The sequence below is a fragment of the Mesocricetus auratus genome, unplaced genomic scaffold (assembly GCF_017639785.1).
Source record: "Mesocricetus auratus isolate SY011 unplaced genomic scaffold, BCM_Maur_2.0 Super-Scaffold_6730, whole genome shotgun sequence".
Lineage (NCBI taxonomy): Eukaryota > Metazoa > Chordata > Mammalia > Rodentia > Cricetidae > Mesocricetus > Mesocricetus auratus.
This window is the reverse complement of record NW_024429184.1, coordinates 4,751,563-4,777,195: the sequence shown is the minus strand read 5'-3', so window position 1 is coordinate 4,777,195 and position 25,633 is coordinate 4,751,563. Positions and strand designations below refer to the sequence as shown.

The window sequence follows — 25,633 nt, the reverse complement described above, 5'->3', positions numbered from 1 at the left end:
GTCAGCTCTCCCCACCCCAGTGTTAACATTCTGTGTTGATAAACTGTGACCTGAGATGATTTGATTAGAAAATGCCATGACGGTGAGTTAGGAAGTGACTGTTTGAGTAGGGGCTCACACAAAAGAGTGACGCTCTGGAGCCCTAGGGCATCTTGTCATGGAGAAGGCTGAAGCTGTAGTGGATTTTAGTTGCTCGTCCTCTGAGGAAGCAGCATTAGCACTGTTTGAGAATTTGATGGACACCTACTCTTCAGCCACTTTCAGGACCTGCAGTGGACTATCTAGGTGATATTTGCTCAGAAACATGAGTCAGTAGATGAGACTTGGCCAGCAGTTGCTTGGTATTCATTCACTCAACCCCACACCCTCCTATCCCAAATGTTCCTAATGTTATAAATACAGCCCTTTGTGTCACTGAGTGAATGTCCTAGTTATTAATATAAGCAGAAATGTATTTCACACATAGACAATCGTGTTCAGTAAGCCTCAACTGTTTTACTGCATAATATTTAGCCTGTGTGTTTGCGAGCTGTCTCGAAGCTTGGAAATTGTGTTGCAGGGAATCCCTGGCGATAGAGAGAGCCAGGCTGTGACTGATGCTCCTCCCCAGGCAGTGAGTACAGGAACTCCTCAGTCTCCAGCAGTGGCAGCAGCTGCAGCCACCACGACAGCAGCGACAACAACTAGTGCTGGAGGTACGGTGGCTGTTTCTGATGGTGTGAAAGAGCTTGGATTTTTAGTGTAAGGTCGCTTAATCTGAAGTACTCAATGGCAATGTTCATTCCCAGAGAAGGCTTTTTTCTTTTGGTTTTTCAAGGCAGTGTCTCTGTAGTTTTGGGAATTCGCTCTGGGACCAGGCTGACCTTGAACTCACAGAGATCCACCTGCCTCTTCCTCTTCCTCCTGAGTGCTGGGATTCAAGGTTGTGCCACCACCATCCCGCTGGGATAAATCTTATGTCTTCACTCACAGTAGAGTGTATGGTAGTGCACATCGGTGTTACTGTGTTGTCAGTTTATTCCATCCCCCAATTGATGCCTAAGAAAAGAGGATTCATAGTTTGAGTTCATGTTCATTTTGAATGGACAGCTCACTTTACTAAGAATGCATAATTTCAGGCAGTGTATGGTGATGCAAGCCTTTAATCCTAGCACCGGGAGGCAGGCAGATCTCTGAGTTTGAGGGAACTTAGTCTGTATACACAGTAGTGTTCCCGGAGAACCAGGGTGCATATAGAATCCCCGTCTCCAAAGGAAAGGGAAGAGACAGTACAGTTTTAAAGCCACCAAAATCTTACTGGGTAAACTGCTAATTTTGGTAGTCATTTGGGGGCTCTTATATAGTGGAAAGAGGTGACACATCACCTACTAGGTAACTTAATCTCCGAGTCTGACTTTAGTATTACACATAATATAGGAATAAATACTTACTGGCATACATACATGTTTCTTGTGAGCAGCTACAGTAACGTAACCTTTTCTTTGATGTAGAATACCAGTTTCTTATGTTTTCTGTAATGGGTCACAGGGCATGTGGTTGAGTTTGCATCCCAGTGTTGTGTCTTTTGCTAGCAATACAACTTCTGCTGAGCAAAGGCAGCACATTGGGCGTTAGAGTTCTGTGACTGCGCCAGAGAGCTCCAGGCTTTCATTTGAAGTGTTTTCTGACTGAACCTGTGGTTTCACTACCTCTTTGTTATATGCATTTACCGTTTTTTGCTTTTAAATGTTTATATCTCAGGCCACCCCCTTGAATTTTTACGGAATCAGCCCCAGTTTCAGCAGATGCGACAAATTATCCAGCAGAATCCTTCCCTGCTTCCAGCTTTGCTACAGCAGATAGGTCGGGAGAACCCTCAGTTGCTGCAGGTATTGATTCTTGTCAACTTGGAAAAGGAGTTGGGATGTTTTGTTGTGCTATGGCTAAACCCAGAGCCCATGTTCTAGATAGCAACACTGAAAAACAAGTTGGAATATAGATTAAATCAGTTTAATTGGTCAACCAATTAAGTTTGAGGCAAATTAACATATTAAAGAAGTTAAGAGGGTGTTTAACTTGGTAAATCACTTCTCATAAGCTTCCTACTAGTGAGATACTACGTTTTAGACCTGTGAGCATATCTCATGCTCAGACCAGGAAGTATTTCAGTTTTGTACACAGAATGGTCTGCTAGTGTGGAAAATAAATTATATATAAACAGTTCTAGGCCCGTGGTAGATTTTTTTTGTGAGTGGAGTTTTTTCTTATTTAGTGCTTATAATGCATGTATGCCTGCAGGCCAGAAAAGGGCACGAGATCCCACTACAGATGGTTGTGAGCCACCATGTGGGTGCTGGCAATTGTTGAAATCAGGGCCTCTGGAAGAGCAGCCAGTGCTCTTAACCTCTGAGCCATCTCCCCAGGCCAGGAGTAGAGAATTTTTTAAAGCAACTTGCATTCTCTCCATTTATGTCCCAGAACAATTGTGTTTGATTAATAGTAATGTGAATGATCACTTTCCTTTCATCTCCCCCATCTCCCTTTTCTTTCTGACTTTTAAAAATAGGACTGGCCCAAAACTCAAAATTGTTAAGGGATTCATGCAAGCCTTAAACTCATAGTGATGCTTCTGCCTCAGCTCCCAAGTGCTGGAATTAAAGTGTGAATGCTATGCCTGCTTAGCCTTTCCTTGTTTTTATTTAGAATTGTTTTTTCATGAAGAGGGTTATGATCTCTGTGGTTTTTCTTTCTTTTTTTAAATCACTACAGCAAATTAGCCAACACCAGGAACATTTTATTCAGATGCTCAATGAACCAGTTCAGGAAGCAGGTGGTCAGGGTGGAGGAGGCGGCGGCGGAGGTGGTGGAGGAGGAGGAGGTGGAGGAGTAGCCGAAGCTGGAAGTGGGCACATGAACTACATTCAAGTAACACCTCAGGAAAAGGAAGCTATAGAACGGGTGAGTGTGATCACGTGAAGCGGCTGGGCTTGAGGTCCTCCATCACCCTAGCACTTGGGCTAGTGGGCCCTGCAGGACGACACCACTACAGCTCTTCTCTTCACCAGAGTGTTTTCATTGGTGTAAAACCTAATTCAAGATATTCTGTGAAGTTTTACTTCATTGCTGACCTAAAATGTTAGATGAGTATCTATATGGCTTATACAAGAATGATATACAACAATCATCAGATACTCGCTGCTATGTTAACTATCTTTCTGTCTTCAACACGTGGACCAGTGCAGGCTTGGACAATGCAGTTACATAGATTTTGTGATACTGTGATCAGTAACCCTAGTAACATTTGTTGATGGGAGAGTGCCATCTTTTTGCAACAAAGTATTTAGTCTGTCTTCATGGTGTTATGTGATGAAACATTGCTTAAACCAAGTGAAAGTAATGTTACTAATTTTTTTCTAAATAAACTGTTTGGTTAGCTCTCTTAATCATTAACCCATTTCCATATGGTCGTGGCTTAGTGGTGATCTCCAGGTTGCTCTGATGTGTAGGTCTGTGATTGTGGAGAGCTGCGCCACACCGCGCCTTAAAGATGGCGCCGGCTTCCGCGTTCCGCCAGGGTTAAGTCGTTTCCCTTTAGTATCAGGTTGAGCTTTTGCAATAACAAGTGGTACACTTGTTAAATACTTTTCTAAGTTCATCAGATGATTGTCTTTTATTCTTAGGAATACTTCATGGTGTATATTGAATCACCATCGCATTCCTGGAGTAAATCCCAGATGATGTTGAGTCACTCTCCTGGGTTAAGGGTTTTTATGCCTATATAACACCAGGTGCTTTGTTTCCTGGTGATGAGTTCAGTGCTGGGGTATGGTGGCCCCACAGAATGAGTAGAGCGTGTTTTGGGGAAGTTTAAGAATTAGCCTTGATTTTAAAGAGCTGATAGAGGAGTTTCTATGCTTACTATTTGATTCATGTAGTTCTCTTTTGTCAAAAAGGTAGTAGTAATGCTGGATTTTATTCCTTACTGTAGCAATTTGAATCTTAATTTCTTAATTCTTTTCCTGACCATTCAGTTACTGATCTTTTAGGTTTTCTCATTGAAAATAGATTCTTCGCCAGATGCTGGTGGCGCGCACACCTTTAATCCTAGCATTTAGGAGGCAGAGGCAGGCAGATCTCTGAGTTGAGGCCAGCCTGGCCTACTAAGTGAGTTCTATCCAGGACAGCCTCCAGAGCCACAGAGAAAGCCTATCTCAAACCAAAGAGAAGAAAACAGATTCTTTTCTCTTGTAATACATCCAGACCACAGCCGCCCTCCTCACTTCTCCCAGCTCCCTCCCCTCTTTCAGTTTTTTGTTTTAAAGTCACTCTTTTGTTGTGACTATTAGATCTCTTGTATTTGTCTCTACTCTTTATTATTTCCTCCTGGTTGCCTGAGGTTAGTGGGGTTAGGTTTTTCTTGTTTTTGTATGAGGCACATCTTTTATTCACATTTTTCTGCAAGTAAGGTACCACCAAAACAGATTTTCTATGTGTCCAGGCTATATAGAAATTAATTTCATTAATTTAAATAAAAGGAATTTCTGTTTTCCATAAAATACCTGTGAATATCTTGTGAAGCCTTTGAGTAGATCAGACAATCATTAAACCGTGGTCAAAGGTGCCCATAAGGACAGGGGCACTGCCTTTTTTTTCCTGAATTCCGTTTCTCCAGCTCACATTTTTTGTAGGATCAGGAAGGTTCCACCAGGCCCAGCCCCAACCCCAATTATGATTGGCTTGTATGGTCAATGGAAGGCAGAAAGAGCCAAAGAACAGTTCCCCAGCGAGGCCACCACCTAGGGCTGACACTGAGTGGGGTTCCATGAGAGTTGCAAGCTTTCTAACTAAAAATATTGAAGTAAAAGTAGCGATCCCAACCCTCTTCCTTCTAAAGCTCCTTTGGGTTAGTTTTACTCTCATAATTTGTTCAAGTAGGAGATTAGATGATTAAAGGATACCCACACACATACATATATACACACACACACATATGGTTTGTATAATCTCAGTTCTTTAAACTAAGTCTTGTTTTCTGAAGCACATTCTGTGCATACTTGAGACTATAATAATGCTCTTATTAAACATTCTCCTACTGTCATGCTTGTTGCATTACAGTGCTGGTTAATTAATTCCTTTGACTTCTTGTTGGTCCTCATTATGTCTGTTACTGGTAGTAGTAGCATTGTAGTCTCCGGGTACTGATTTTTCTTTTTGTTTTATGCATTTTTGGCCACCTGTTACATGTTTATCTTGTCTTGGCCCCCTTTTAAGACATAAAAACATCCCTCCTTTCTGTCTTTTCGTTTCTCTGTATTGTTTTGGAGGCTGTCCTGGAACTCTCTGTAGACCAGGCTGGCCTGGAACTCACAGAGATCCGCCTGCCTCTGCCTCCCGAGTGCTGGGACTAGCCACCAACACCCAGCCTAGCCTTACATTTTTAACATTGTTTCTTTGAGTCTAGGTTTATGTCTCATTGAAGTGTGCAGTTGGATAGTCCCCTGTCTCTGGATTTATCACTTCAACTTTCCTAGTTTTAGTTTACAACTTAGGCAACAAGTTCTTTTAATTTTTTCTTTGATTTGTTAATTGATTCTTGTGATGAATTGGGTTTTGGGGTATTTTTGTATGTGGTGGTTTTTGGGGGGGTCAGATCTTGACAGGTAAGGTATTAATCTGATTGAGAAGTAGTAGAAAATTAAAAGTAAACTGTTATTCGATTTGAGTGTGTAAAGGCTCTAAAACCCGTGTATCAATGTTTCAGATTCGCTATAAATTTAAGTACACACAAAGAGCACTGTGTTTTTGCTACTAGATACATCGTGCAGTGGCAGTATAGTTTTCTAGTGTGTAGTGTTAAAGATACAAGCTATGTGGAAAAATTAAACATCCACTTTTACAAGAAGTGCGTGCAAGTTAAGTCCCACGTGTTTCCTCTCAGCCCTCCCTTACTGCTTTTGATGCCTAGGTTTCTACATTCTCATTTACTTTAAGTTAGGAAGTTGCCTACTGGTTTTCAGTGCCTGTACCAAAATGTATTTCACAAACAGTACCTGTTAATCTCCTTAATTTGGAACCAAATTTAAAAACAAAAACTCTTGTAGTTGTTGTCAAATGCTCTCTCTACCCTCTCAATGTTGACCAATGAACCAGATTCAAATGGGGCTGAGCATGTCAAATGTTCAGGCAGGTTTTCTGTGTGCTGTCTGTTTGCGATGTCCAGTGGCAGTGCGGCAATCCTGTACAGCAAACCAGATGAACCACAATTGATTAGTTTAACCGTTTCCTTCTCTTCCAGCTAAAGGCATTAGGATTTCCTGAAGGACTTGTGATCCAAGCATATTTTGCTTGTGAGAAGAATGAGAACTTGGCGGCCAACTTTCTTCTACAGCAGAACTTTGATGAAGACTGAAGGGACTCTTTTGTATCTCATTCACCAGTGCATTACACTAACTTTGTTCACTGGATTGTCTGGGGTGACTTGGGCTCATATCCACAATATTTGGTATATGATAGTAGGTTGGTGGGGGTGGGAGGGAGGGAGCTAGGGTCTAGGGCAGGGACACATACCGTGCATGTCTGCTTCAATTAGCAGATGCTGCAGATCCAGTGTAAAATATATACAACCAAACATCCGCCTTTGCAGGTCTCTATTCTTCTAAGCAGTAGATAACATTTCCTGGGCTTCATTCTCCTAGTATACTAGATCCAGAAATTTAGTGTGATGCCCTGCTTTCTCTTTCTTTGACTTAACATTGGTTTCCGAAAGAATCTTTGCTACCTAGAATCTACAGTCTGTTTTTATGGCAACACTGGATAATGGCTTTTTGAAATTGGGGGAAAAATGGAGCATCTGCAAACAAAAATGCCAAACTATTGATGGTCATTGTTGCTGCTTCACGTAAATATGAAATTGATGCAAAAAGAAGCCCATTCTTCACGTTCTGTACTTGGGGGGATAGAAAGGGGGCCTTTTCTTAAAATGAAAATAATTACTGCTATTTTAAGATTTCCTGATTATTGAATGTGAGACCCTCTAACATGATTTGAGAAACTGCACACATAGGCAGAGTTATTTTCCTGTTTACATTCTTTGTTTGTTTGGGGGAATTGGTAGGTGTCTGATTACTGTTTACTTCATTGTTGTATTGCAGTAAAAAATTTAAAACAACCATTGCATGTTTGCTTTTGATGTATCCCTTTGTGAATTTAGCACTTTGGGGCCAATGAAGAAATGCAGCGTTCAGTCCCCTTCACCTCCCCTTTCCTTAGTTTGATCAGCAGGTCAAACTGCTGCCTTTAAAAAACAACACACAAAATGCTGATTCAATCAAAATGCAAATCTTGCAAAATTGGGTTTCTGATACTTGTGGATGTCTTTATTAGATAAGAATGTATTACCATTAAATCCATTAGTATTACATTGCTTTCAAAGAGAAAAGATGGGTGGGACTATAATCCAGCATCTTCTATTGCATTTAAAGATGAGAGAGAACTTTTGTATGGTTGGGAGATGTGCTGGACGTACTTTGGAAAATATACAATCAAGATATCTAGTGGCATATTAAAAGAAAAATCTCAATCACAGTGTTGGCTTTTATTTGGATTTTGCTCATTTCAGTTTCATTGGAAACTCCCTCATTAGTATTGCTGTTTGATTGTAAAGAGGGTCACATGTCATCTTGTTGACTGTGCGACCTCTTCCTGAATACAAACCGTTTCCTACCATTGATTCCATGTGACAAGATGGCCTCGCAGACCCCCTGCCCAGTGTCCTGCAGTGTGTTCAGTGATGAATCTAAAGCTCGGTCATCATGCTCTCATCACCCATTTTATGGAAATAAATGAAGCAGTGATTTTCCTTCATGATTACCACGTTTATTTTTCATGTATTTATTCCATAAACATGGTAGACTGTTTGCTGTTGAACTGCCCGTGTGGATCGTGCGTGATGGCTCGGGAATGAGCGTGGATTGGGGAAGGACGGGGCACTTCCTGTGGGATGGGCGAACGCCTCCATTTGTTTTGACATTCTGCCTGTTCCCATATGAGGAACTGATAGAAATAGCTGTTGGTTCTCTGGAAAGTGACAGCAGAAGTTGGTAGCGTGGAAGGAACTTCTGTCCTTAGACACAAAAATGCAAGTAGTCAGAAGTAATGATTTCCAGAGGACAGCTCGGACCAGTGTGACCATTTCTTCCTCAGCCAAGACACTACATGGGTGAGGTGGGCCTTCCAGCCTCTTGCCGGTACTGATAAATTACAGATATTCTTGGCCAAACCTCTTAGTGTGACTATTGGACTTTTGTGTCTTGAATTTGAGATATACTAAAGTAGCATCTTTAGTATTTTTTGTTTGCCTGCTCTGTAGAAAATATGAGGACACCTGCATTTATGTTTGTAAAATTATTTTGCTGTCTTTAAATACCGTGTTTCATTGTCTAAAAGAACTGAGATGTTCCACCCTGAAATGTTTTCCCTGTACTAGATGGCTAGAATTCTAGGGGTTTGGTTATAAAGTATTTTCAACACATCCGATACGGCATTTCTCATCGTGTAAGAGTGTTACATATAAGCATGGATAGGCAGTGATGTTGCCCGCTGGCTGGTGGCTGTTCTCACCAGGAATCGGGTGATGTGACTGAGGAAGCTAGTGGCAAGCTTCCGGTTCAGTCAGCACACAGACACAGGTGGAATGCCCAACGGGGTGTAACCAGAGATTCACGAAGGCATGTAAACTAGCACACAGCACAGGATCAGCATTTCCAGCCCCTGGCTCAAGGGTGTATGTGTCACAAAACAGAGAGCAAGTAGTGGTTGCTTTCTCAAGGAAGGGGTGAGCACTTCCCATTTCCTTCTGGCGTGTTCTGAATTAGAGGCCGCAGATGCTCTTCACATTTTGTTGTTGCTTTTGTTTCTCGTGATAGGGTTTCTCAGTGTGGCCTTTCTGCGGGGTGAAAGTGTCCCATATCGCTGTCCCCCTAGTTTGCCTGTGCGCATTTAGTGGTTACATCTGTGCTGGTGAGTTTTGCTGTGGGTTGGAACAGACTGAAAGCTACAAAGCCTGAAAAGAGCTCCTGGCTTGTCACAGACAGGGTTGAGCCCCCCCTGTTCTCTGGCCGGGCTTCATTTACTTAGGTTGTGTTGGGTTTGTCAAGCTGGGACACCTGGCTTCAGGGCTTCACAAATTCCTTCTACACCCTTGGCCTCGCTACCGGGATCAGCTTGAGTTCCTTGTGCTCTCCTGTAGCCTCAGGCTTCTTTTGAAGTCTCCCCGTTGCTCCATAGTTCTTCTTGAAGGATAGTGAGAAGGAGTCCAGAGCACACTGACATAATGAAGTCAGTAGGTGCATCTGGAAACAGCCGGAGGTCTGAGATCACAGTACAATACAGGAGAGCAATCTTACTGATTGGGCTTCAGGGTATTTTTTTTTTTTCCAGAGACAGGGCTTCTCTGGCTTTGGAAGCTGTCCTGGAACTAACTCTTGGTCTCGAACTCAGGGTCTCTTTCCAGGACTAGTTTGCAGAGGAAATGGCGGGGGCAGTTGGCAGAGGCTTGGACTTGCCAGCAGGAAGGACTGGCACTAGTGGGACCCACCTGCACGGAGGCTCAAGAGTCTTTTGCACAAGAGCTCTCCTGTCTGTGTAGTTTGCATAGCTGTGGTCTCAGGCTGTGTTCTCACGGAGACCAAAGAAACCAGTGCCCAATGTTTTCTTTACCACCCTATCTCCCTCCAGTAGCAGACTGAACCTGTCACACAGACTTGGGCTGCCTGCCTCAGACAAGCTGTTTCGTGTTGCCTCTTTCAAATGGCTTTGCTTTCAGAGCTTCCCTTGGGCACTGATGGATAGCATTTCCTTGTGTGGTGCCTAAGTCTTTCCATGATACCCACGGGAGGTTGCTTCTAGGATCTCTATTCCAACGGAGTCTCCAGATGCCCAAGCCATACATATAAGCTGTTCAAGTCCCATGTTTTATTTGCAGATAGCTCGTGGTACCTAATACGATGGTCTTTGAATAATTGTTACACTATTCTTTTAGGTGACACAAAATGTACCTGGTCAGCACAGATGGGCGTGAGGAATGAGTCCGCACTCACTATATGGCTCTGGCTGGCCTGTTAGTATAGTCCGGGTGGCTGTTTCTATCTTAGCTTCAGCCACTTAGGTCCTGGGAGTCAGGTGTGCACTGCCACTCACTGATTAGGGTGCTTTTGATCTGCACCTAATTGAGTGGTGCATGAGAACTGGTGGACTCAGGAGGACCAACTGTCATATTTGCCATGGTGTAAAGATTGGGAACAGTCCGCGCTCTCCAGAAACATGGAACCGCTGAGACAGATTGAAAGAGAGAAAGTGTAGGCTGGAGAATTGGGAATGCTAGTGGTGATTCAGCCCAAAGGCTGTTAGTGGATCTCGCTGGTGCACAGGCACACCAGTGCCAGTGCTGATGGCCAAGAGCCGGGGAAGTCTCATGTCCCAGGCCCAGAAAGCAAATGGCACTGTCCTCTCTTCCATTCAGGCTCATAGAGGGTTCAAGACCAGCCTTGACAGCATAGTAAATCCAAGGCCAGCCTAAGCTATCTCAAGCCCGCCCCCTTCTGAAATTAATGTAAAAACAAACAGGTTAGGTAGCCGCCCACAGTGGTGAGAGCAGTCATTCTGATTGCCTAGACCAGTAGTGGCTCTCAGCCTGTGGTCGCAACTCCTCTGGGTGTCAGTCCTTTCTGGATTCATATATGTTGTGCATATCTGATACTTAAGATTCATAACAGCAGAATTAGTTACGAAGTATCGACAAGAATAGTTTTATAGTTGGCGGTCATCATAGCATGAGGTTTTAAAGGCTTACAGCATTGAGAGCCACTGGCTTAGACACCCAGATGGGAGCTTTGCTAACTCTTGAGTGAACCCTAGCTGGGTCATGTAACTAGCCACAGACTGCTTTTTTGGTTTGGTTTTGGTTTTACGAGACAGGGTTTCTCTGTATTGTTTCAGAGGGTGTTAGACCAGCCTCTGCCTCCCGAGTGCTGGGATTAAAGGCGTGTGCCACCAACACCCGACAACAGACTACTTTTTGTTGATAGGCCTCCACAGGTCCTGACAACTGAATTGCTACTCTAAAGCAATGTCTGAGCCAGATGTTGGATCCACTCCAATTTCAATTTTAACCTCCAAAATTTTTGAAAGCTGCTTTCCTTCCTTCCTTCCTTCCTTCCTTCCTTCCTTCCTTCCTTCCTTCCTTCCTTCCTTCCTTCCTTCCTTCCTTCCTTCCTTCCTTCTCTCCTTTTTAAGATTTATTTGTGCCTTCGTGTATGCTTCCACCAGAAGAGGGCACCAGATCTCATTATAGATGGTTGAGCTACCATGTGGGTGCTGGGAATTGAACTCAGGACCTCTGGAAGAGCAGCCAGTGCTCTTAATATCTGAGTCATCTCTGTAGTCCCTGAAAACTGCTTTTAAGGTGTTGAGTTATACAGTTACAGAAGCTGTGTACACATAGCAGCCCATGATGTATCACCTCAAAATGGGAAAGGTCTTTACTGGTGAAATAATGCCTTAAACTTCCTTAGATTTGGAGTACTGTGTCCGGTTATTTTGTGAGCCTGGGGTAACCTTTTTTTTTGGGTGGTTCCATTTTTAGGGTCTGTGTTCTTTCACATACTAACCTTGACTTTTACCACTTAAAAAAAGCTGCATGTTTATTTAACTATGCTTGTGCCTTCAACACTGTCACAATAGTTTTCTGCTCCTCAGTGAGATCCCTCTTCACACTCTTGGCACACCTGGGACCTCGAGGCCCTGCTGACACGCTTGGACACTCTCCTAAGGACTTTGGTCTCACAGTGTGAACCCCTCCAAGTCTGCCTGGGCACACACCACGTGAGGACTTAGGTGCTTTCCCAACCTTTCTGGCATAAAGGTAGACAGGCAATCCCGTTGCCAGGGGTTCGAGACAGCCTAGTTTTGTTAGAGGTTATATTTCGGGAAAGCCTAGGATGATATGTCAAACCATGGACAATGCTTCTGAGCTCCGACCCCAGAAGAACTCATGTGTAGGTACAGCTGGGGAGTTTTTCTAAATCCCCTTTTGGTCAAGTAGAATTGTTAGATCATTTTGGCTGATAGACTGGCTCCACTTATAAGGAAATTAGAATTTACTTAGTCATTTAAAATTTTACTTTATTTTTTGAGACAAATCTTACTATTTAGTTCTGGAGTTTTTGGAAGAGTGTGGCATCTCTCCCTGACCACTTGCTGTCTGCTGGTCAAGTTCACCTGTTGAGAAACCAGAACGGGTCTCTTAGAACTGAGGTTGCAGAACCCTTTCTCCGTTCTGGCGAGTACTTGAGGGAGGGTCTGAGTGCAGGAGGAGCTCTCACCTCCCTTGTTCTGAGCATCCTGTCTCTATCAGTTCAACTTCAATTTGACCTCTCTGGGTTTGCAGCCACATTGCAGAGAGGCCATACATTCTACTTAGGTGTATGTTGATGGCAGTTTTCATGATTTCTGTGCATTTTGGACTCATATCTAACTCGTGTTCCAGAAGCAAATCCAGACTTTGACCACCAAAACACTGTCATCATGAGGTCCCCCTTCTGGCCAAAGGAAAGGGTCCTGCCTTTTACAAGTCTAGGCCCTTGCCTTGTGCTCTGTGCTTTGCTTGTAGGGGTAATGTTAACCATTTTACAGATGGACAAACTGAAGTGAGCCAGGGAAAAGCCTCATGGTTACCACATGGCAGAGCTGGAGGCAAACTAAAGTGTACAGGCTTCTGAATCACCCTTGGGTCACTGTCTTCCGGTAATTCTTGTCCCCTGCTGGCTCTGAGGTCAGCCTCCAGTCCCTGGCATGACTTTACACACTCCATGCTGCTTCCGCAGTTAGTGTTGGACAGCTGCTCCTAACGGAGTGGGACTCTGGGGTGTCTACCGGGCCAGCGGCAGAACGCCAAGACTCTGAGCTGTTTCCAGATCCACTCAGGGTTGAGCACATTTCCCAGAGGGTGGGAGAAGTGGTGTCCCAGCCCCCTGAAGAGACCCAGAGAAGTGAGACTCAAGCCGTCCATCCTTGGTGGAACGAGGAGGCAGAGGCCTGTAAAGCACAAATACAATGAGTGCTATTCTCTGATTATTTAAAAACTGTTTGTAAAAAGACTGTTCTTGTGTCTTTTACTTGTGCATGTGTGTGACTGGATTGTAGGTGCCCGGGAAGGCCAGAAGTGTGGGGTCTTGTGCATATGTGTGACTGGATTGTAGGGGCCGGAAGTGTGGGGTCTTCTGCATGTGTGTGACTGGATTGTAGGGGCCGAAGTGTGGGGTCTTGGAACTGGAGTGAGCAGTTGTGAGCCAGCAGACATGAGCACTGGGAACCGATCTTGGCCCGTCTGTAGGAGCAGCATGCACTCTTAGTCACCGAGGCATCTCTCTCTAGCCCCTGAAAAATTTGCTTCTTTTTATGAAAAGACATTTAAATTTTTTAATACAAATATTTTTAAATTTTAAGAATTAAATTTTAAGAACTGCAAGTTCCAAGCCAGCCTGGCTGTTTCAAAACAGAAACAAGCAGCTTGTGGGCAGGTGAAAACGGACACAAATGAAAACTCATGTTTCTCGGTGAATTTTAAAGGGGAAGGAGATTCTGGGACCCGTAAGGCTGAGCTTTGCCATGTAGATGATGGTTTCTCCATTTCAGATTTGGATTACTCAGAAAAGTTAAATGCTCCCCCCTGTCTTCAGGAGCCTGATGGAAGACGGGATTTGGGGAGCCCTTGGGATGTTCCCTGCAACAGAACCATCCTGTCCCACCTGCAGGAAAACCCCCTGGAAAGTGTCCCGCTTGGCCCCATAACCCTAGCCATTTTCTTTTTTGAGAAGTGTTAGACGCACACAGACACACACCACACTAAAATGTGTCCCAGCAAGTAGAGGGTAGGACCTTTCAGTGCATGTGTTCCTGTGGTGGGGAGGGGATGAGGTATATGTGTGATTCTAATTAAATTGATATAAGCAAGAACAATGCAGATACTTTTTTTTTTAATCTTTAACCATTGTTCCTGGCTAGTAGACACGAATTGAAACAAGTAAATCTTGCTTCTGAGGTCCTGGAGAGAACCGTCCATATTCATATAAGTAGCTCTGTAGTAACTGAAACCTAGTTTCAACAGATTTTGAGGTGGCCCTCCCCATCTTCGTGAAAAGTTGGACATTGTTGATTAAATCCAAACTTTTGTTTTTTCGAGACAGGGTTTCTCTGTAGTTTTGGAGCCTGTCCTGGAACTCTCTCTGTAGACCAGGCTGGCCTCGAACTCACAGAGATCCGCCTGCCTCTGCTTCCCGAGTGCTGGAATTTAAAGGCATGCGCCACCAATGCCCGGCTAAATCCAAACATCTTTAGGAACTGGAAGCATTGATACTATTTACAGACCTGGATTTTTTTTTTTTTTTTTTTTTAGTTAAGATCATACTGCTTTTGCTACAAGCCAACTTTACTTAAACCAAGATAAAAAAAAAAAAAAACTTATTTGCCATTCGTGATCTGAATTCTGGTCCGTGAGATAGACCATGGTTCACGAAGGAGACATCGTGTTGCAGTAGATACAGCAGTACCTGTGTCTCATTAGGGGCCTTTTTAAGATGAGCAGCTAAGTGCCTCTTCAACTCCTGGTGGAGGTCATTCCTGCTCCAGGGATGCACGGTTGGGTTCTGCAAAGCCCTGTCTGCTTGTCGTTCCACTAAACTCACGATGTGCCCAGAGGTGACCTAGGGCTCCAGCTTCCCACCTCCACCTCCTAATTGCTGGGGTTACAGGTGTTGTGGGAATTCTATTAATGACCAATGGGACGGGTTGGCTCGATGGGCGTGGTCTTCTCTGAGGATTCTTGACCCTTTAAGAAGCCAGGGAGGAGGGTCACCTGCTCTCTTGGACTTGGAACGCGTGCGTCCTGATGTCCTCCCTGGAGCTTTCCCCATCCTTCCCTGGGGGACCAAGAGGCAGCCGCGCCTCCTTATTCGTGAGTGTGAGTGTCCTGATTATTCGTGGGCGTCCTGATTCGAGGCTTCCGTGGACTGTTGCTTTATTACAGGTGTGCACTATCGCGCTCACATTAGGTGGTGCTTGGGATCGAACCCAGGGCTTTGGGCATGTGAGGCAAAGCGCTCTACCAACGGAGCTTCAAGCCCACCCGCTACTTAGCTTCCAGGCTCCTTTAGAAACCTGGTACTGTGCACACTTCCACACCGGCCCAGGCTTATTTATCCAGATCTTTGCACTCTCCAGCATACTTACGCAATTAACCTCCCCTGTCTAGAAATTCTGTAGTCCTTCCTCCAGCGAACTCCTATGCACCCTTGAGATCCCACTGGAACACAGAAGTCTCCATGGAGAACTTTGTGTCTGGTTGCTAGCGAAAGATGGCCCCCTTGGTATACTCTGAAGGGAAGCCGCAGCTCAGACCACAGTTCCTGATGTGCCCGGTTGTTTTCAGGGACATTGTATCAAAGTTAAAAAAAAATCAAAACTTGGTTTTTCAGTCACGAGGGGGCCGAGTACCCTAAGAGTCGTGGCTGAAGCCTTTGGATGCTACTGGGTTGGGTTGGTTCAGCGGCACTGAAAGGGAAAAGTAAACAATGTTGGTCCGAACAGTCTGTGGGGGGAAAAAGGGGGAGAAAAACTATTCATTGTGCCCCGGCTCGCCCCCTTGTGGTGAGGGCGGGAGGCGCAGACTCTCGGGTGAGGCACTCAGGGAAGGGCGGGACAGGAGAGGGAGAGTTGGCTGGCTGCTCTGGAGCCTGGGAAAGGTGGGGTGGCCTGTTAGAAGAAGGATGCTTGTCTGAAGACCCCCAGGGCTGCAAGCTGAAGACCGCACGGGCTTGCTTCATGCTGCAGAGGTTGTCACGGAGATGGGGCAACCGGAGAGAGCAGAGCGAGCCGGCTGTGCTCGCCCGCCGGCTATCATCATAAAGAGCACGCAGGTGGAGGGTGGGAGCTGACCCCTGCCTCCCGGCCTCCACTTTATAGCTGGTCTGTCTAGAGGAGGTGAGGGTCAAGGAGGCCGCAGAATGTTCTTTTAGTCTTTGAGATGGTCTTAGACCTTTGCCGTCACGCGTGCCCGGAGGAATGAGCACGCAGAGAGCTAACGAGATCTGGAGTCTAATCCGCTCTCTCGGGCTCTCTTGTTTATGTTGCTGTAAACCGGCTGTCAGTTTGGAAGAGCTACCCCGTGCATTGCACACTTTCAAAGCTCATCCACAGCTACTGCAGCCAGGACGCGCCACCCTTCCTCTCCCCAGTTTTGGAGGAGTGGACTTGAGTTCACTGCCAGGTCCCCTGTCTGACCTGTGATCCCACTGAACACCCCTTATTCAGCCCTGGCCCAGCCCAGGTGCCACCTTCCAGCCGGGGCAACAACCCTCTCTCGTCAACCTTGATTCTTTTGTTTGTTTGTTTGTTTGTTTTTTCGAGATAGGGTTTCTCTGTGGCTTTGGAGGCTGGCCTGGAACTCGCTCTGTAGACCAGGCTGGCCTCGAACTCACAGAGATCCGCCTGCCTCTGCCTCCCGAGTGCTGGGATTAAAGGCGTGCGCCACCAACGCCCGGCTGTGTCAACCTCGATTCTTTAGGGAGAGGCGGCTGTTGGTTGAGCGTGGGAGGAGGCTGAGGAAAGTGAACCCCAAAAAACACACTTCCAAATTGCTGCTCTTTCCTGTGGCCCAGAATTCGTAAGCAGATTCGTGCATCCAGTAACATTATCCGGCTTGCAGCAAGCCAGGAAATCCAAACTCGGCCTCGCTGTGGGCTCGGACCGTGCAAGCAACTCGAGCGCTCCCTCCCTCCCTCCCTCCCTCCCTCCCTCCCCCTCCCTCCCTCCCTCCCTCCCTCCCTCCCTCCCTCCCTCCCTCCCTCCCTCTCTCTCTCTCTCTCTCTCTCTCTCTCTCTCTCTCTCTCTCTCTCACATACGCACGCACACATGCACATACTAAAACAATACAAACGGCAGTCTCTCTTGTGTGTTTCAAGGGTCAGAAAAACAGGACTGGATTTCAGACCCTTGTTCCTCTGGACTCGACTTCCATCGTTTCCCGCTTAAGTCTCCAAGGCTCACCCAGCTATTCCTTCTCCCGGCTTTACAGGATCTTCTCAATGCACTGGTGCTTTCCATGACCACAGCCCCACGCAGGAAGAACCAGGGAAAACAGACGTGTGCACCACTGCACTTAGTTAGTGCTTACATGGGTGCTGGGGAACCGAACTTGGTTTCTCGGGCATGCACAGCCAGCTCTACTTGCTGAATTATTTCATTCCCTCTTAATGCTTCTAGTGTCTGGATGAACAAATGTGAATTTTTTGAGGTTCCTACACACACACACACACACACACACACAAATAATAAAGGATTTTAAGTGACTTCCATGACCCTCCCCTTTCACAGTAAATAAAATAGGAGAGTGGCTTCCCCCTCCCCCCAAATCCCGGAAGGGAAAGGATGAATGTTCTGACCAAGCAGCCATTCTCTTGGCTGTAAACGCTTGGGTCCCATCTCTGTAAACCTCATGCCTCAGTTTCTTTATTGTTGCTGGGATCAAATACCCAGACAACAGCAACTTCTGGGGAGAAGGTTCAGTCCTTTCTGACTCCGTAATCCAGGGTGCAGCTGGTTGGCTTTACTGTCGGTTTGACATGGGACAGCATCGTCTGGGAAGAGGGAGCCTACATCACATTGACCCGGCTGCAGGCAGGTCTGCTCCGCCATTTTCTTGACTAATGACTGAAGTGGGAGGACCCGCCCCACTCGAGGTAGTGCCTTCTCGGGGTCGGGGAGTCCTGGTTTGTATAAAAGAGCAGGGCGAGGATGCCACACAGGGCAAGCCAGAAAGCAGCTCTCCTCCGTGGACTTTGTTCTGGTCCCTGCCTCCAGGTTCCCGCCCTGAGTTCCTACCCTGGCTGCCTTTCATGAGGGACTGTGATTGGGACATGTCGTAGGACCAGTGAACCTTCTCGTCCCCAAGTTGTTTTTCATCATGGTGCTTTATTGCAGGAACAGAAAGCAAATTAATACAACCATAGCCCGGGGGGGGGGGTCGAAGGGGTGGCAGCTTGAAGGAGCGCAAGTCACGTCATATCCATAATCAGGATGCACTGCTGAGTGCATTTTACATTATTAGTACAGCCACGAACCTATGGGACAAGTGTGGACATTTATGGCTGAAACACGGTGCGTTTGCATCAAGTTTATAAGGGGTGGAATTGTAGTGTCTAAGCATTGTCAGTTGACAGAATCTAGAACCACCCTGGGGGGTGGGTTTCTGGGGGATTTATCTTGACTGCATTGATTAATGTCTGGAATACAGGACCAGCAGTGGAGAAAGGGAGCTGAGTCCTTGGTACCTGTTCATCGAGGGCAGGAGGATGAGTACTTGCTTGTGGTCATCACTGGATGGGGGGAACTGAGTACCCGCATGGTTTCATCACTGGATGGGGGGAACTGAGGAGTACCCGCATGGTTTCATCGCTGGATGGGGGGAACTGAGGAGTACCCGCATGGTTTCATCACTGGATGGGGGAACTGAGGAGTACCCGCATGGTTTCATCACTGGATGGGGGGACTGAGTACCCGCATGGTTTCATCACTGGATGGGGGAACTGAGGAGTACCCACATGGTTTCATCACTGGATGGGGGGACTGAGTACCCGCATGGTTTCATCACTGGATGGGGGAACTGAGGAGTACCCGCATGGTTTCATCACTGGATGGGGGGAACTGAGTACCCGCATGGTTTCATCACTGGATGGGGGGAACTGAGGAGTACCCGCATGGTTTCATCACTGGATGGGGGGAACTGAGGAGTACCCGCATGGTTTCATCACTGGATGGGGGAACTGAGGAGTACCCGCATGGTTTCATCACTGGATGGGGGGACTGAGTACCCGCATGGTTTCATCACTGGATGGGGGAACTGAGGAGTACCCACATGGTTTCATCACTGGATGGGGGGACTGAGGAGTACCCACATGGTTTCATCACTGGATGGGGGGACTGAGTACCCGCATGGTTTCATCACTGGATGGGCCCATGGCTGGGGCAGGGGTGATTTGCATACCCTCATCTCTCTCTGCTTCTTGACTCTGCGTGTGATGTGAGGAGCTGGTTGGAGCACCAGCCTCCACGACCCCCTTGCCATGACAGATTCTCAAACAATATTCCTACCGAGGTAGCCCCAGCTGACTTCAGTGCTCTATGTAGGTGAAAATGGTGTTGGATTCCTGATCCTCCTGCCTCTACTTCCCAAGTGCTGAGATTACACAAGTGTCCTTCTTATTCTCTTATTATTCTAGATCCTATCAACCCAGGTCGTCACCCCACCCCACCCCCAGGAGAGCCCTGCCTGACCCCACAGTGTTCCCCTTACTCCTGCCTGAGGGCAGCAGGTAGGCCATCTGCTGCGCAAAGTTAGAACACAGAAATGTTAGGGGTATGAAGTCATTATATGTCATCCAGCCCAACCTCGTCTTTCAGAGACGGGAAAACTGGGTTCCCAACAGGCAAGTGAAGGGTCTGTCGTGGTGGTGTGTGTCTGTAACCCCAGCACTTAGGATGTTGAGGCAGAAGGATCAGGAGATCAAGCCTAGCCTTGATTATATAGCACATTTGATGCCAACCTGAACTGCGAGAAACCTTGTCTCAAAAATACAAGGAGGAATGGGGGTGTGACTTTCTCCCTGGATGGCCGGCACTGGGAAAAATCCAACCTCCTTACCATACCATGAGGCCCTTGGGGGAGTCCTGGTGCTTTCAGCGGGCGACTGGATGGGAGTGTACCTCATTCAACACATTTATGATCAAGTAAGGAGAATGAAACCCAGGTTGATGATGATAATTACCAGTCCTTACCCACTATCTATCATACACCAGGTGACGTCTGAAAACCTAATTAGATTAACTAACTAGACCCTCCAAACAGCCCTTTAAGATATGTACTTACCCCTGGGGTAGTTCATTTTATGTCAGCTTGCCAGGCCACGCTATCCAGATATTTGGTTAAACATTATTCTGGATGTTTCTGTGAAAACAGCCAGTGTTTTGTGGATGAGATTCATCTCAAAAGATAGGTTGGAAGCTTTCTCTCTCTCCCTCCCTCTGTGAGCTCCCAGCAAGACAGCAGCTAGTCATCTGCAAACCCAGAGGGGCATCATCCACAGGAACCCAATGAACTGGTGCCTCGAACTTAGACTTCCAGCCTGCAGACTTGTGAGAAATAACTCATGTGGGGTTTAAACAGTCCAGCCTGTAGTATCTTGTTAGGATGCCCTGAGGTGACAAGATGTTTATTAGACACTCTCTGAGGCTGCTGACTTTGCATACTGGTGACCGAGGTCAGCGCCTGGAACTAAGAAGCCATCACCACATGTGGGCTGAACAAATAAGTCACAGCACGAGAAGAATATAATTTTTTGAGACAAACATCTGGCCAGAGTGCTGGTCCTCAATGGGGACAAGTTCCTGGATGTAGCAGGTGTCAGCTGCGGCTAAGAAGGTAGGAATGGGGTCTCAGAGGATGTCCCAGGACTTGGCCCCTGGCCCAGTTGTCTGGGGACACCTTGATGCTTCTGGAGGAAGGACCCTCCTGCTTCTGAATAGAACACGTCTCTTTGCTGGGATCTGGAAGGCTGTGCGTGCACAGCACTCCCTCATCAAAGGCCCTAGGAGTCTTGTGAGGCTGTCGCCTGATGGTTGGGCATAGATAGTGGGGGGGGGGGTTGGCACGTGGTGGGTGCCATGCAGTAGCTGTGTTGAATTGAGGGAGAGTTTTGTGGATTGCCAGCCATCTTTGATCCAGACAGAAGAGGGGGGTGGGCAGAACCAGGCAGTGGGCTCTGAGTAGTCAGCAGCTGTTGCCAGGAAGAGGTGGGGTGGGGGCTGAGAAGGGGGAAGTCATCCATAGGTTGAACCTATACATTCAAACAGCCTCAGGTTCCTGTGGGGGCCTCCTGCCCTTGGAGGGAAGAGTTGAAATGAGTGTTAGGGGTCTAGTAAAAGGTTCAGGGCAGAAATTAGAACATGGTCCTTGTCTGTTGTGGGGGTATGGGGAGGAAAAGGATCTGGAATGTTGTAGAATATTATTTTAAGATGTGATACATTTGTTTATGCCGTGGAACGTTTGTTTAATGATGCAAAGGTGTATTGCGTTCTTCTATGCTGCATTTGTTTAACTCTGTGAAGCTGAGTAACTTTGCGTGCCTAACACACCTGATTGGTCTAATGAAGAGCTGAATGGCCAATAGGAAGGCAGGAGAGAGAAACGGGTGGGACTGGAAGGCAGAAACAGGAGGAGTCTGGGAGGAAAAAACTGAGGGGCAAGAGAAGGAGAGAAGGATGCTAGTGGTCAGCCACCAAGCCACCCAGCCAGCCGTGGCGTAAGAGTGAAAGTAATATTGCTGGCCAGTGGTCACACACACCTTCATTACTAGCACTTGGGAGGCAGAGACAGGCAGATCTCTGTAGTTTAAGGCCAGCCTGGTCTACAGGGAGAGAATTCTAGGACAACCTCCAAAGCTACAAAGAAATCCTGTCTTGAAAAACAAAACAACAACACAAAAAAGCAAGTAAGATATACAGAAGTAAGAAAAATCTCAGAAGCAAAAGATAGATGAGATAATTTAAGTTAAAGAAAGCTGACTAGAAACAAGCCGGGCTAAGGCCAGGGATTTAAAATACAACCAACACTAAAACACAAAATAATCCAATTAAAAAGTGGGGTACAGAGCTAAATAGAGAATTATCAATAAAGGAGTCTAAAATGACTGATAGACACTTAAGAAAGTGCTCAATATCCTTAGCCATCAGGGAAATGCAAATCAAAACAGCTCTAAGATACCATTTTACTGCTGTCAGAATGGCTAAAATCAAAAACACTGAAGTTTATGCTGGAGAGGATGTGGAGAGAGAGGAACACGCCTCCACTGCTGGTGGGAGTGCCGACTCCGTACAGCCACTTTGGAAATCAGTATGGAGATTCCTCAGGAAAACAGGAATCAGTCTACCACAAGATCCAGCAATTCCACTCTTGGGCATATGCCCAAAAGATACACATTCATGCAACAAGAACATCTGTTCCACTATGTTCATAGCAGCATTATTTGTAATAGCCAGAACCTGGAAGCAACCTAGATGCCCCTCAACGGAAGAGTGGATAGAGAAAATGTGGTACATTTACACAATTGAGTACTACTCAATGGAATCTTGAAATTTGCAGGCAAATGAATGAAACTAGAAGAAACCATGCTGAGTGAGGTAACCCAGTCACAAAAAGACAACATGGTATGTACTCATATATGGATTTTAGACATAGAGCAGAGGATTACCAGCCTACAATCCACACTGCCAGAGAAGCTAGGAAACAAGGAGGACCCTAAGAGAGACATACATGGTCCCCTGGAAAAGAGGAAAGGGACAGGATCTCCTGAGCTAATTGGGAGGTAGGAGAAGGAGAAGGGGAGAAGAGAAGGGGGGGGGAGGACATTGGGAGCATGTGGGGAGGGGAAGAATAGAGGAGAACAAGAAAAGAGATACCATAATAGAAGGAGCCATTATAGGCTTAAAGAGAAATCTGGCACTAGGGAAATGTCCAGAGATCCACAAGGATGACACCAACTAACAATCTAAGCAATAGTGGGGAGGCTGTCTCAAATGGCCTTCCCTGATAATGAGGTCGATGACTTCCTTATATGCCATCCTAGAGCCTTCATCCAGTAGCTGATGGAAGCAGAAGCAGACACCCACAGCTAAACACTGAACTGAACTTCTGGAATCCAGTTGCAGAGAGGGAGGAGTGATGAGCAAAAGCGTCAAGACCAGGCTGCTGAAACCCACAGAAACAGCTGACCGGAACAAGGGGGAGCTCATGGACCCCAGACTGATAGCTGAGAAACCAACATAGGACTGATCCAGACCCCCTGAATGTGGATGTCAGTGAGGAGGCCTCGGCAATCTGTGGAACATCTGGTAGTAGATCAGTATTTATCCCTAGCATACGAATGGACTTTGAGAGTCCATTCCACATAGAGGGATACTCTCTCAGCTAGACACACAGAGGAGGATCTAGGCCCTGCTCCAAATGATATGACAGACTTTGAAGATCCCCATGGAAGGCCTCACCCTCCCTGGGGAGCAGAAAGGGGATGAGATGGGGGCTAGTGGGAGTCAGAGGAGGAGGGGAGGGAGAGGAAGTGGGGTTGACATGTAAAACAATCTTGTTTCTAATTTAAATAAAAAAGCAGAAAAAAATACAACCAACAACACTGAAATGCAGAGGACTCTCAGAACTAGGTCTGTTTTTTGTCTTGTTTTGTTTTTCGAGACATGGTTTCTCTGTATTGTTTTGAAGCCTGTCCTGGAACTCGCTCTGTAGACCAGACTGGCCTTGAACTCACAGAGATCCACCTGCCTCTGCCTCCTGAGTGCTGGGATTAAAGGCCTGCGCCACCAAAGCCTGGCACCCTAGGTCTATTTAAGAGTTACAAAAAGTTGTCTGAGGTCACCTCCCCAAGTATAGGCATGTAATTTGTAGGTGTCAATACAAAATAAGGCACAAGTCTCTTACTTTAAAAATGATGACACATTTCAAGATATCAGAACATTGAAATTCAGGGCAAGTATCCCTGTCACACAAACTGGAGGTGCAGACTATTTGAAGATGATCAAGGTGGAACTCTCAGAGGACAGGGCAAACATTTCTTAGTCACACACACTTTAGCTGTTTCTCTGTGTCCCTTTTCTTACTTTTAATACAAGATTTCCTCCCTCCCTCCCTCCCTCCCTCCCTCCCTCCCTCCCTCCCTCCCTCCCTTTCTTCCTTCCTTCTGAGTCCCCTATAGCCTGTCAGTGATTTCCCCATACAGCCAAGGATGATTTTTCATCTCTGACCCCCCTGAGTTCAGGTGCTGGGATTATAGGTGTGGGTCACTATGCTTCGTGTGTGTGTGTGTGTGTGTGTGTGTGTGTGTGTGTGTGTGTGTGGCGCTAGGGATCAAACCCAGAGCTCTCTGCATGCTACCAACTGAGTCACATCCCTAGCCTGTGGTATCAGTTTGTAGCTCAAACCATTCTGTAACTTTCTGTGTAGCCCAGGATAGCCTTGAACCGTGGGCAGTTGTCTCACCTCAGTTTTCTAAGCTGGGATGGTCGTCTGGTCCAGCCGTTTTCTCCCCAGAGTGATGCGGACAATACAAGCCTCTGTGTGACAGGTCCCATTCCCTCCATTTCATCCCAAGTAACGTTCTGATTTTTGTTTTGAGTCCACTTCCTCCTTTGGAGCTGGGAGTGAAGAAGAACGTATGATTATTGGCTAAACCAATCGCTGTTCCCGATGGCAATAATCATGTAACTCAGACCTACTCGACACGGTAAATTTCAAGACCAGCTGAAGCCTCACCAACTCCCACCCACTTAAACCAGGTGCATGTGGACGGAGCCTGGGTAACAGCAGCCAGGGCTGCCCACTCAGAGCCTGGGCTAACATGAAGTCAGAAGTTAGCTGGGGCAAGTTTGAAGCATAATGATGTCATTCCCATCCTGATTCAGGGCTTTATGCTAATCTAATGCCCCTTGGTGTGCTTTTCCTGGCTGACAAGTCTGATTTTTTTTTTTCCATAAAACAGCCCTAACTGATCTGCTCCCTCCCAGGGCTGCTTTGAAGATTAAGGAGGAATCCCATTTAGAGTTCTCAGCTATTATGACATTAATGCAATGAGGGAGAGCTAAGCCGTCGCTGCCACCACTGCTGCCACTGTTGTTGTTTTGTTGTTGGCTGTGTCTGGTGCAGCCTGGCTTTGCCGTTGCGGCTCTAACTCACTTCCAGCTGCAGAGATCTCAGGGAGAGGGAGCTCCCCAGGGCTGCCTTTGTTTGGAAGCAGCATCTCCCTGTGAGCCTCTGCTGGCTTCCCAGTGTGCTCATCAGGCTGAAATTGCAGCCTTCCCAGCTGTTGGCCATGGAGACAACCCCGAAAATGAGGCTGGCTCAGTAAATATTGAACCGAATTATGCAAACGAGTTCACACAAGCAACTCAGCTGCGAAGATAGATAGGGTCTGATTGGTGGGGCCTGGCTGAATTTGTAGGAGCACCCCCACACACACATACCCACACCCACTCCTTGCCAATGTTCTTAGTCAAAGATGAACACCTGGATCCTGCCAGAGAGGGAGGCCTATTCTGGGGCAGGGCGGGGCTGCTGCCTGCTCTGAGGCCCATGAAGGAGGGAAACTGGAATTACTTTGGGGGGAGGAGGAGTGAGGGATGAAGGCGAGATGCTTAGTTCTTCCTTTCCCCTCCTGCTTCAAAGAGGCTGCCTTGAGAACTGAACCTTTAAGGCCACAGTCTGGCAGGGCGATGGGTATCTCACCCCTACGGCACAGGCGGCACCCTACGGAGATGGTGGGACAGTGGGCCATTTCTTTTTTTCCTTTCTTTGGGAGATGTTTTTCATGGGGTCCACCGCAGAGGAACCCACAGTGGGTAGGCAGCTGCCTCCCTGAAGGTCTTTTGTGCTAGCGGAGATGAGCTGGAGGCCTCTGGCAGTCTAGTGGGCACTTCCGTAGAGGTCCCGTGCGCACAAAGGCAAACCTCTGGCAGTCTAGTGGGCACTTCCGTAGAGGTCCCG

At 46.7% G+C, this 25,633-nt stretch overlaps 1 protein-coding gene and 1 long non-coding RNA gene across 3 annotated transcripts in view; one reads left to right on the top strand and one right to left on the bottom strand.

Moving 5' to 3' along the window:
• The window catches only part of Rad23b (RAD23 homolog B, nucleotide excision repair protein), a 31,233-nt gene extending 23,391 nt beyond the window's left edge, over positions 1 to 7,842 (top strand). Inside the window, exons 7-10 of the mRNA XM_005076492.4 lie at positions 560 to 695; positions 1,741 to 1,868; positions 2,749 to 2,937; positions 6,275 to 7,842. Of these exons, the coding sequence (XP_005076549.1) occupies positions 560 to 695; positions 1,741 to 1,868; positions 2,749 to 2,937; positions 6,275 to 6,388 (567 nt within the window). The 3' untranslated portion in view covers positions 6,389 to 7,842. The remainder of the gene's footprint in view (positions 1 to 559; positions 696 to 1,740; positions 1,869 to 2,748; positions 2,938 to 6,274) is intronic.
• Positions 491 to 25,633, bottom strand: LOC110342082. 2 transcript variants are annotated; one of them, XR_005873981.1, is made up of 4 exons: positions 25,376 to 25,633; positions 24,134 to 24,288; positions 19,958 to 20,035; positions 491 to 1,038 (listed from the first exon to the last, which is right to left on the bottom strand). It is a non-coding gene; the product is annotated as an uncharacterized LOC110342082 (long non-coding RNA). The 2 variants fall into 2 exon arrangements; XR_002384074.2 differs by lacking the exon at positions 491 to 1,038 and adding an exon at positions 18,001 to 18,152 and having other exon boundaries at positions 25,376 to 25,627.